Source organism: Chrysemys picta, chromosome 1 (assembly GCF_011386835.1).
Source record: "Chrysemys picta bellii isolate R12L10 chromosome 1, ASM1138683v2, whole genome shotgun sequence".
NCBI lineage: Eukaryota > Metazoa > Chordata > Testudines > Emydidae > Chrysemys > Chrysemys picta.
The window spans coordinates 129,079,814-129,091,916 of NC_088791.1; the positions used below are offsets into that span (position 1 = coordinate 129,079,814).

Consider the following 12,103-nt stretch of genomic DNA (forward strand, 5'->3'; position numbering starts at 1 on the left):
TTTTACAGTTGGGGAAACTGAGACAGAGGTGGAATGACTTGCCCAAGCTCACACAGCAAACAAGTGGCAAAGCTGGGAACTGTATCAAGACCCTCTGGCTCCTAATCTAGTGCGCTATCAACCAGGAGCCAGGTATTTAGGTTGATAGAGCACTCAGGATAGTGCCTAATTCCAAGCATCCACTATACCTTCACAGTTCTTCTCATCTGAGTTGTCCTGGCAATTTGCCTCTCCATTGCACCGGAGGGTGCTGTCTATGCACTGTCCGCTTTCACACTGGAACTGGGAGTCTGAACAGACAGGGCAGTTCTTTTCATCACTATGGTCTTCGCATTCAGTGAATCCATCACAGCGCCAGGCCACTGGGATGCAGTCAATCTCCCCCGTGAAACAGGTGAACTGCTGAGGGGAGCATGTTGGGGGTTCTTTGAAAAAAAAAAAAGCAAAAACAAACCCAAAGGAACACATCATTAATCCATATTTACAAGCAGCACATCTTAAAGGAGAGAGGTAGGAAAACCCAACTACTTGACAAACATACCCCAGGCAAGGTATTTCCCACCCCCCTCAGTGATTTGAACAGCTCTGAGCTTCATATGCCAGAGTGCAGGCTCATGTAACTGGAGTACAATCTGGAACGAAGAGAGGATGAAGAAACATATGCATGCAAAATTCAAAGGACAATACTCCACCCTCTCCGCCCTTTCCAACAGCACAGTATACCCTTCCCTTGTACTTCATTAAGTCTTCAAAGGTTTTCACTTGAAGTCAACACGCGAAGAGTGTTTCTCTTCCTTTTTTCCCCCCTTTCCCGCAATCTGACTGTGTACACAAAAAATGGCTCGCTTTCTTTTTAATGTTCAACAATAATTGTATAGAAAACATTAAAAGGATATAATGTGCTGCAGATGGACGTGCTGTGACTCAATGTCTAGTTATGTGCCCTCTATAACTGTGTTCAGTCAAACTTGTTTTAAAAAGACAAAAAAATTGCTCCATTATGTCAACTCCTGCTATCTCCACACAGCTGTTAGCAGTTATTTAACATTTACTACAGTAACTGTTAATCTTATGTAGTAAGCGTGCTATTTTTTTTTTTTTTTTTTTTTTTTTTTTAACTAAGAGGCCCTTTTTTGGCCTAACATTAAGTTTGCACTCAGAAAATATCTGGATTATGTTAGTTCTTTTTCCACTGGGTGACCACATGTCGCCTTGCTGGCTACAGCAAATCCACTCAAAATGTCAACAGAAAGAGAATGAAGCTCCTGAGCTCTCCTCTCCTTCCTGGAACCAGCAGGGCCTGGCCAGAGAGGCAGCATCTTGCATTGCTCTATGACGACTCCCCGGCAGCTGCAGTTTGGAATGGTGTGCATGGGATGATTTTGAAGACGGAAATGAAAAGGAAGAAGAAAGGATAGATGGTATACAAAGCAGAAGATCCCAGAATCAGAAAAATCTACAACAATTTGGGGAAGCAATTTGCTATTTTAAAAATTCAGTGCAAGAACTGTTGATCCTCCGCCTCTTGCTTTCAATCTGTGTGTGTGTGAATTTAGCAGAGGCAAGAAGTTGACAAATCAACACCCCAGAGACTGAAGTCCTCTGTTTAGCCACAGATCAGGTACAACAAAGGCAAGAGAAGTTCCAGTTCCCTTCATGTATTCTGCCTAAATTCTCATCTAGAAGAGCCACCTCCGAGCCTCATGGGTGAGTCAGTCCTTGGCCTCTGTTGAGAATATCGCCAAGGATGCTAATTACTCACCTCTGGGGTGGTGCCAAGGAGTAGACTGAAAAACTCATTTGTACTTACTATTTATACTTATTGCAAAATTATGAGCCCCTCAATTGAACCTGCCTGAGGTAGTTCCGACAATTTTTTCTATCAAATGGTTTTCAGGGCTTTTGGAGTCTTACTGTACCCAACGTGATTTTTATTTTTTACAAGCCACTTAGGCAAGGTTCACAAAAACAGTGCTCTGTGCTCCCTCTGCTGGCTCTTTAGCAGCAGCTAACTTAAAAATATCTCTCACCAAGAGCTATGTGTTTAGCATTGGTGGTCCTGGGGAAGCCACACAAAAGCGTTGTGGTGTGCTTTAAAATAGTAGAGAACATAGCATTGGTTAAACAAAACAAGCCCCATTAATTTCAGCTGTTTTCAAAGCCACCTGTGTGTCAAATAGAAAATGTCACACCAACAAAGGCAGGGAGGGGGGAACCGCTCAGCTTTCTCAGATGGTATTACAGACCACTGAATAAAAATAACCTGAAATAACTCAGAGTCCTTTTAGTTACTATGGGCAAATGGAAATCTGTATATTGAAAAGCCTTCTCGCCTCAGAGTTAATTAACAACATTCACTGGGACAGGTTCAGTTGTGGAGCTATGTGAAGAGACCAAAATGGTATCCAGATACTCGGTGTGGAAAAGCATTTTTCAAGACATCTCATGCAGCAAAACTTGTCCTCTCATGCCACTGGCTTTTCCCCCTCCAGAACTGCTCCCAGATTGAAGCATGTGGCTAACATGAAGGCCATCCTACCACATGTTAGGGGCTCAACTAAGGAAATGCAGACAACTGGAAGGACTTACCTCCACAGGATAGTTCATCCTGAAGCAGAACAAGGTGCACCGGACAAGAACACCGGGTTGTACCGTCACCCTTCACAATACAAATGTGCGAACACCCGCCATTGTCTTGAGAACAAGGATGCTGTCCTGCAATTTATAAACAAGATCTTTATGCAATATAACCTCAAACCCACGTCTGGTTGAGATTATTTAGAGAGAAGAAATTAATTGGTAAAGCTTGGGGAAAAAATAATCCAGATTTACTTATTCAGGCCCTGATCCCATAATGAGCTCAGATGGGGTAAATCCTGTGCACTTCTGCAGAACCCACTTGCTTCGGTGGGGCTCTGCATGGACACAGGAGGTTCACCTGCATGGAGCTCATTATGACAATGGCCTGCCTCCCTTTCTCCCTTCCCGAATGGAAAACCTTCTGGACAAGCAGCTCCAGAGTGTATCTAATTATTTGTGATCTGAAGCATCATAAAAAAAAAAAAAAAAAAAAAAAAAAAATCACACAGTGCAACCTTTTAAAAACAGTAAACAAAACCTAAAGGTTGTTTCTTGGGAAAGATGGAATTAGTTCTGGAGGACTACAACAAAGGTACCTCGAATTTAATACTGCACTCTCTCTCTCTAAGCCATTAAAAAAAAAAAGAAGCAAACTTTTCTGATTTACAAAGTCTGAAGCATTTGCACTGCCTCGAAAACTCAAATGAATATGCTCTAGATAAATATGTCTTTTCATTTTAATGTTTAATAAGGATGCCCTGTTTCTTCTTGAAATTCTTGACAGATTTACTGTGATTAATGGCAAACAAAGCTAGTAGTCGTCTGCTTTAATTAATATCCCCAGACAGTTTCCTAAAAAAATTCTCCAGTTCAAAGCACACATCATACTTATGTTAACGTGATTGCTTCCTCTATGATGGCTGTGGCTCCACTTGGCTGCACCCATCTCCAGCCATCCCCCCATTCATTTCAAGTTAGGAAAAGTTTGTGCCCTTGAAAAAAAATGTTTAAAAACTATTTGAGCATATTTACTCCTGGTGAAAGGGGCTGAAGTCCTCTAAACAGACAAAGCATGTGGCAAGCTAAGCTTCACTACTCCACCCCATGAATGGGCCACAGCCCTGATCCAAAGGAACCTCCACCAGGACCAAGATGGTATTTTAGTCTCTATATCCATTCAATCCTTGGTGTCTGTCATAGGACTACCTATAAGGTTGCCCATTAAGGTATGTCTACACTGGAGCTGGAAGGTATAATTTCTAGCTCACGGAGACCTGCACTATTTCCTTCTGATCAAGCTAGCGGGCTAAAAATCAAAGAGCACTTGCAGTAGTGCAAGCGGGGGGAGGGACTAGCCGCCCCAAGTATGTACCTAGGCTCTTCGACAGGATCATAACTCAGGGCAGCTAGCCCCTCCAGCCGCTCGCATCACCATGGCTTCCCTTCTCTTTAGTGTGCCAGCTCAATCAGAGCTAACGTGCATATGTCTCCTCAAGCTGGGAATCACACCTTCCAGCTCTAGTGTAGACACACCTTGAGTGACAACCCATGATAGGAGACCATCACAAAAACCACTATCCACTAGGAGTTGTACTAAGAAAACTCCACACAAGCCCCTTATCAGCCTTTTGGCCACTACTGATCTGGGGTGGATTTAAATCAGTGACATAGGAAGAAATGTCTCCCTATGCCATTAATAATCCTCTGTTGCGCCACTTCCCACCCTTAACCCCACACTCCCTATTGTTTCTTGGTAATGGGGATGGTACTTACTGTATTCCTGGATGTTTAGCTCTTTAACTGCATGTATATCGCTGAGCTGTGCAATACGAGCCTGGACTTTTGTACGTCCTTCTCGACCAGTCATGTCAATTTTTTCAATCATTTGCTGTTGCTTGTCAATCCAGTACAGCCAGTTTTCAAATACTGTGAGCCCAACGGGTTGCAAGATATTGGAGTCTTCTAAAACTATTCGATTCGCCCCTTTGGAAAGGAGGTTGTGGTTTAACAATTGGAAGAGACCGAGATATCATCATGAACATATTTTACATAGATATAAATATGTATATTTTATACACACTCACAGTCCAATGTCCTCAGTAGCTGTCTGGATTTAAATTCTGCAGCCAGATACCCAATATACACAGCACACCTGTGCAGGGAGTGAAAGCTCCAAGGTAGCTTCAGGGTAACCCAAAAAAATTGAAGGTGTTTTTAATTTTATATTATAGCGAGTAGTATAGTGACCATAGTACCACATGTGTTACTGATTCAACTTTTTCATTTTGTACTGCAAATTGTACTGTACTGATGAGGTATAACTGCATTCTAGAAGTAGTTAGATGTTCCAACTGCTGGAAGGGTAGAGAAAAAGTGGGTATAAGGCATAAGAACAGCCAAACGGGGCCAGACCAATAGTTAATCTAGCCCAGTATCCTGTTTTCCGACAACACCAGCTGCTTCAGAGGGAATGAATAGAACCGATAATCACTGAGGGATCCATCCCATCGTCTACTCCCAGTTTCTGGCAATCAGAGGCTAGGGACACCCGGAGCATGGGATCGCATCCCTTACCATCTTAGCTAATAGCCATTGATGGATCTGTTCCCATTAACTTATCTAATTTTTTTTAACCCCATTATAACTTTGGCCTTCACAACATCCCCTGGCAATGAGTTCCACAGGTAGACTGCATTCCATGCTTAATTTGTACCAGGGCTTGTCTGGGCTGAGCCCCGGCATCTCTAGGCTCTTCTGTGTATCTTTTCCAATTCTAATATATATTTTTTGAAATGGGGTGACTAGAACTGCACACAGTATTCAAAATGTGAGCATACCATGGATTTATATAGAGGCAATATGATATTTTCTGTCTTATTATCTCTCTGTCTCTTTCCTAATGGTTCCTAACGTTCTGTTAGCTTTTTTGACTGCTGCTACACATTAAATGGATGTTTTCAGAGAAATATTCACAAGGACTCCAAGATCGCTTTCTTGAGTCTTAACGACTAATTTAGACCCCATCACAGTTGAGATTAGGTTTTCCAATGTGCATTTCTTAGCACTTATCAACACTGAACTTCATCTGCCATTTTGTTGCCCAGTGACCCAGTTTTGTAAGATCCCTTTGTAAGTCTTTGCAATCTGCTTTGGATTTAACTATCTTCACTAATTTTGTATCATCTGCTAATTTTGCCACCTGACTGTTTACCCGTTTTTCAAGACCCTTTATGAATATGTTGAACAGCACTGGTTCCAGTACAGATTCCCAAGGGACACTGCTATTTACCTCTCTCCATTCTGAAAACTGATAATTTATTCCTACCCTTTGTTTCCTGTCTTTTAACCAGTTACTGATCCAGGAGAGGACCTTCCCTATTATCCTATGACTGCTTAGGCTGCTTAAGAGCCTTTGGTGAGGGATCTTGTCAAATGCTGGTACACCATATCCACTAGATCACCCTTGTTTTTTGACCCCCTCAAAGAATTCTAATAGATTGGTGAGGCATGATTTCCCTTTTACAAAAGCCATGTTGACTCTTCCCCCAACAAATCATGTTCATTTAAGTGTCTAATAATTTTGTTCTTTATTACAGTTTCAACCAATTTACCTGGTACTGAAGTTAGGCTTACTGGCTGGTAATTGCCAGGATTGCCTCTGGAGCCTTATTTTAAATTTGGTGTCACATTAGCTATCTGCCAGTTATCTGGTACAGAAGCTGATTTAAATGATAAGTTACACACCAGAGTTAGTAGTTCTGCAATTTCATATCCGAGTCCCTTCAGAACTCTTGGGTGAATGCCATCTGGTCCTGGTGAATTATTACTGTTAAATTTATCAATTTGTTCCAAAACCTTCTCTACTGACACCTCAATCTGGGACAGTTCCTCAGTTTTGTCATCTGAAAGAATGGCTCAGGTGTGGGAATCTCCCTGCATCAGTCTTCACGGCAGAGGATGTGAAAGAATTCAATTAGCTTTTCCGCAATGGCCGTACTTTCCTGGAACACCCCTTAAGCACCTCAATTGTCCAGTAGCGCCACTGATTGTTTGGAAGGTTTCCTGCATCTGATGTACTTAACATTTTTTTGCCGTTAGTTTTTGAGTCTTTGGGTAGCTGGTCTTCAAATTCTTTTTTGGCCTGCCTAATTATATTTTTATATTTGCCATGCCAGAATTTATGCTCATTTCTATTTTCCTTAGTAGGATTTAACTTGCAATTTTAAAGGATGCATTTTTGCCTCTAACCACTACTTTTACTTTGTTGTTTAGCCATGGTAACGCATTTTTGATTTGCTTACTATGTTTTTAAATTTTAAAATATGTTTAATTTAATTTGAGTCTATTATAGTGTTTTTAAAAAGTTTCCATGCAGCTTGCAAGCATTTCACTTGTGACTATAGCTTTTAATTTCCGTTTAACTAGAGTCCTCATTTTTGTGTAGTTCCCCTTTCTGAAGTTAAATGCTACTGTGGTGGGCTTCTTTGGTGTTTTCTCTCCCACAAGGATGTTAAATTTAATTACATTATGGTCGTTATTACCAAGTGGTTCAGCTATAAGGCAATTTGGGGTTTTGGCTCTCATGAGATGATTAAGATTTTTGGCAAAGAGGAGGGGAAGTACTCCCGCCCCCATCCCTTGTGGAAAGGATCAACAGCAATTTTAAGTTTTGTGCATGGGCTTGAACTCTTTGGACTGTCTTCATCGGGGGAAAAAAGGGGGTGGTATTGATTTGTGTTCACTAATATGATGTAAAATCCTAGAGAAGACAAGGCACTTTGTAGTTTTCACACTGGTTAGTAGGAAAATGTAAACCCTCAACTCCCTCATAGTCTTTAACTCAACCTGAAAACTTGTGTGAAAACTATAAACTGGGTTTTTATTTTGTGTTAGTTAATTTGAGTTAGGGAATATACCGTTTTTCCCAGTGAAGACTCCCTCTCAGTTCTCTATATTAGCAATCCTCGACAGCGACCAGAAGAAGCACATTAGTTGAATGTTTAAGCTACAGTGATAGGCACTTAATTATTTAACAGCACTGACTTTTAAATAGTCATTATTAGATTTCAGAGTTAAAATTCCATTCAGATGAAAGGGAGCACAATTCAGACTTGTCTCATACTTGCTGAAGATGGCCTGCAAACTTAGTCTTCACCACTTTACATTGACTTTTTACATTTATTTTCTTCACAACTCTTGGGCTAGAAACTTATATTTTAAACCCTCCCCCACCCCACCCCGAAAGCTTAGATTACACTACACTGTGTAATTACGCTGTGAATTCGGTGACCTGTAAACAGATTCAATTAATTTATTATGCCCTGCACTTATGATTACTTTTACTCACACACACTCATCACAGGAACTAAAAGTATAGAGAACCCACAGCTGGAATGTTTGGATCCAAATCCAAACACTGCCAAACCTTCTGGGGTGTTCAGGTCATTTCTATCTGAAGCTTAAAAAAAACCAAAACAACAGTACAGCAGGCAATAGCTTGTGAACATGTTCAACAACACTATGCTTTCCCAAAAAAGTAACTGACATTAAAAAAAAAAAAAAAAAAAAAAAAGACACTAGGACAGTGAACCACCACATATAAAAGGCTACCATTTTTTTTCAAGGAATGAGTGGCCAAGATTTGCTTTTGGGATCAAAAAGTTATTATTATAATGCCTGAACATTTTATTATTTCATAATCTCAATTTTTCTATCCTTCAGTGTATGTTTATTAATATAAATAACTGTGTTTTGCATTTTTATAGTATTTCATTAGATGCTCTCACAGTGCTTTACAATAAGTTAAACTAATTATCATCTCCATTTTAAGATGGGCAAAGTGAGACACAGATAGGTGAAGTAGCTTGCCTGGTGTCTCAGTGATTAGCTGCTAGATTCTGGCCTGGTCTACACTTAAAACCTAGAGAGTGACTTTCCTACAGCCCACAGTAGTGTGAAAAATCCACATCTACGATTGCCGCAACTATGCTGACCCTTAACCCCCAGCACAGACACAGCTAGGTCAATGGAAGAATGATTCCATCAACCTAGCTACCGTTGCTCAGGGAGTAGGAGTTCCTACAGCAACAGATAACCCCCCATCTTTCGCTGTAGTCTATGTCTATACTGTGGGGTTATGCTGGCATAGCTATGGTGCCATAGCTATACTGTACAGTGCCTGTAGTGTAGACTTGGCTCTGACACAGCACCTAGGAATCCTCCCCCCGTGGCTTTAAACTATAGACGGCACTTTCACTCCATGATCTGGAGCTACACCAGTGATGAATTTGGCCCTAGGAAAGATGTTGATGGATTATGTAGAGGGACGTATCCAGCTCGATGCAGGAATTACTAGGTGAGGTTCTATGGCGTGTGTAATGCACGAGGTCAGCTAGGTGACCATAATGGCCCCTTCTGGCCTTAAAATCTATGAATATAAGTCATCTGTTGCGGGAACACTAGCTGTGAGATGCCAAGAAGGGGGTGGAGATGTGCAGAAAGAGAACCTGAGAAAGGGAAGTGTGACTGTTGAAGTCGACCTTTACAAAAATAAATGTTTCACTTTTTTTGGACAGAGTTCTTTTATGATCCAGTGAGGAGGTGGGGGATCGACATGACATTTCTCAACATATTGCAAAAACTTTTAGTTTAAAAATCTCAGTCTCTTAAAGTACCTCAGTTTTTCACCCATATTTATGACCGAGTTTAATTTACTATTTGTGACTAAACCAAGACCGTGATATTTATCCTTCATATAAACAAGAAACCCTAAAGTGGGGACCACAAAGTTCACAAAGCATCCACTAGTCCCACCAGGAATGTTATAAAGAAAGTTCCTAAAGGTTTAGAAATCCAGGTTTGCTCAAGAATGAAACATCACTAACAGGACTTTTCTCCTGCCATTACTTCCCTTCTACACAGGGGGAAACTGACTGGAACAGCCGTTCCAGACTAGCTGCCTGTGTGGGAACACAATTCCAGAATACAAGTCAATGTATTCCAGAATAATTAATGTGTGTCCAAAATAAACTAATTATTCTGGAATATACTGACCTTTTATTCCAAACTAGTGTGCACATGATGAGCTATTCCAGTCCATTTCCCTGTGTAGACGAGCCTTCACTTATGTGAGAAGTCCAATCGACTTCAATGGGATTTCTATTATTAGGAAAACATAACTGGGCCCCAGGTATCTGTTGAGAGCATTGTCCTCTCTCCTATCCTATCCCATATGAAGCATGCTGTCTCTCTTTGTAAGAGTAGCAGCATCTGCAGACCCAGGAAGCAAGAGAGTTTTTAAGAACACACATGCAGAAAAATTATGCTCTCAGTTAAAAAAAAAAAAAAAGCCTATTAATCAGCATTCTTTAACTAGCAATCTGTCTCAGCAGTTAGGATTTACACTGATAATTGCTGTAACTTATCTTGCAGTACAAATGTCTAAAGATGAGTGTTTTGGAAAGAAATTTCTCCATGTTTATGGAAGGAATGGTGAGGTTTTAATAAACAATACATAAAATCTGACAGCTGTTTTTTTTTTAAAAAGTAAGATAATTTAAAAACAAAAGAGTGGGTTTATAATTAACACCAGCCTTTGACTTTGGTGTTCTAAAAATTGACATAACAGATGCAAAAGGAGAAACAAGGAATGAGTAAGTTTCAGATGTCAGTTAAATCATGCTGAATCTGTGGTGGTCAAGGTCATCCAAGGATACATCATACGAAAATTTCAATGTTTTAATGCATTAAGTGTGATTAAGAGTCAGAGTTCTTTTTCTGAATCTTCCATTAACTTACTGTGTGTCATTGGGCAAATTGCTTACACTTGCAGTGTCTCGGAGTATGGCTACACTTGTGAGGTAGAGCGCATTAAAGCAGCCCCAGGCGCCCTAACTCACAACCCATCCACACTGGCAAGGCACTTAGAGCGCCTGGACTCTGCAGCTGGAGCGCTCCTGGTAATCCACCTCCACGAAAAGCATAACGCTTGGTGCGCCTCGGCTGAAACACCCCAGCGTCAGTGTGACCGAGGTGTTGCATTACTGCGCTCTGATTGGCCTTCAGAAACGTCCCATAATCCCCTTAAGTCAAGTGGCCACTCTTGTCATTGTTTTGGAATTGGCTGCAGGAATGCGGATATGCCCTTTCAAAACTCCATTTTTGACAGCCGGCATGCGTATCTGCTCTGGAACAAAGCAACGATTAGTGTGGAATGCTGCTTGCTGTGAGTGTGAGAGGGAGAGGCAAGAGGGAGGGGGGTCTGCTGCTGTCTGAACTTACAAGACAGCATGCTGACACACTCTCAGCCCCCCAAAAACCCACTCTCTCTCCCCCCACATACACACAACACACTCCCTGTCACGCTCCACCCCCCTCCGCATTTGAAAAGCGCCTTTCAGCCACTTACATGCTGGGATAGCTACCACAATGCACTGCTCTCTGTGGCGTTGCAAGAGCTGCTAATGTGGCCATGCCAGTGTGCTTGAATCCGACTGTGTAGACACACTGCAATGCTTTCCCTACTGCACTCTCCAAGGGCTGGTTTAATTCACAGCGCTCTACATCTGCAAGTGTAGCCATGCCCTCAGACCCAATCATCTGTAAAACTGAAATAATACCACTTGTCCTATTATACAGACATGTTATGAAACTTAAATAGAAAACTGAAAGCAAATTGGTGTCGTTGGATGGGAATGCACTACAGAATTCTAAAGCATTATTATATCATGAATGAGCATATATCAATGCAATATTTTACTACCAAATTCATTTATTTTCCATCACCAATCTCTACTCTTACTCTCATATCTCATATACGCATGCAGATGGGGGAACGGACATGCATCTGAAGTACAAAGACATAGACATTTCAGGGATTACATAGTTTATGTTGCCATAGGCACAGAAATGGCCAGTGCATGCTGACTTAACACTATAGCACAGATTTTTCACCAACTGGGCACTTCCTGATTTGCTTGAAAGATACTAGTACTCCAAAAAAGTGATGTTCGTGAAAAATAGCAGTGATTATTTGTGAACTGGCTTTGAGGGAGATGCTAACCAAGGTCTTGAAGCTAGAAACTGAAGTGAACAGCACTAATATTGAGCAACTAATAGTGCAAATGAATGTCTACACGTAAATTCTACTTTACCTGAAAGGTCACTGCTCTCAATTCTCCGGAGCTCTGAATCAGCCCAGAATAACTTGCTCAGCTGGCTGTCAAGGGCCAGGGCTATAGGTTTACTCAAGCCACTGAAAAAGAGAATCTCCCGTTCAGTTCCATCCAGTGCTGCCCTCTCGATTTTGGGTGACCTTTCTTGCAGATTAGTGAAATACATGTACCTGTAACAGGAAAAAGTCAAACAGATTTGTAAATTATGCAGGTTTTTATTAACTTTTTTTCTCTAACAATGTCTCAGAGAGACAAACATCCCTCCTCACTACTGTGCAAAGGGGGAGGGAGGAAGGCAGCTATTTAAGACAATGACTGATTTGGGGAAAAACAAATATTTTCAGTGTCGG

General features: G+C 41.2%; 1 protein-coding gene across 6 annotated transcripts in view; it reads right to left on the reverse strand.

Annotated features, from left to right (window-relative positions):
- The window catches only part of LRP6 (LDL receptor related protein 6), a 199,738-nt gene that overhangs the window by 17,781 nt on the left and 169,854 nt on the right, over positions 1 to 12,103 (reverse strand). For all 6 annotated transcript variants that reach the window (XR_006173338.2, XM_042845766.2, XM_042845830.2 and 3 more), the window contains 4 exons: positions 11,733 to 11,923; positions 4,354 to 4,563; positions 2,590 to 2,715; positions 189 to 425 (listed from right to left, as the gene is read on the reverse strand). Coding sequence is in view for 5 of the 6 variants with exons in the window: in XM_042845766.2 (XP_042701700.1) it covers positions 189 to 425; positions 2,590 to 2,715; positions 4,354 to 4,563; positions 11,733 to 11,923 (764 nt within the window). In the remaining variant the exon portion in view is untranslated. The remainder of the gene's footprint in view (positions 1 to 188; positions 426 to 2,589; positions 2,716 to 4,353; positions 4,564 to 11,732; positions 11,924 to 12,103) is intronic.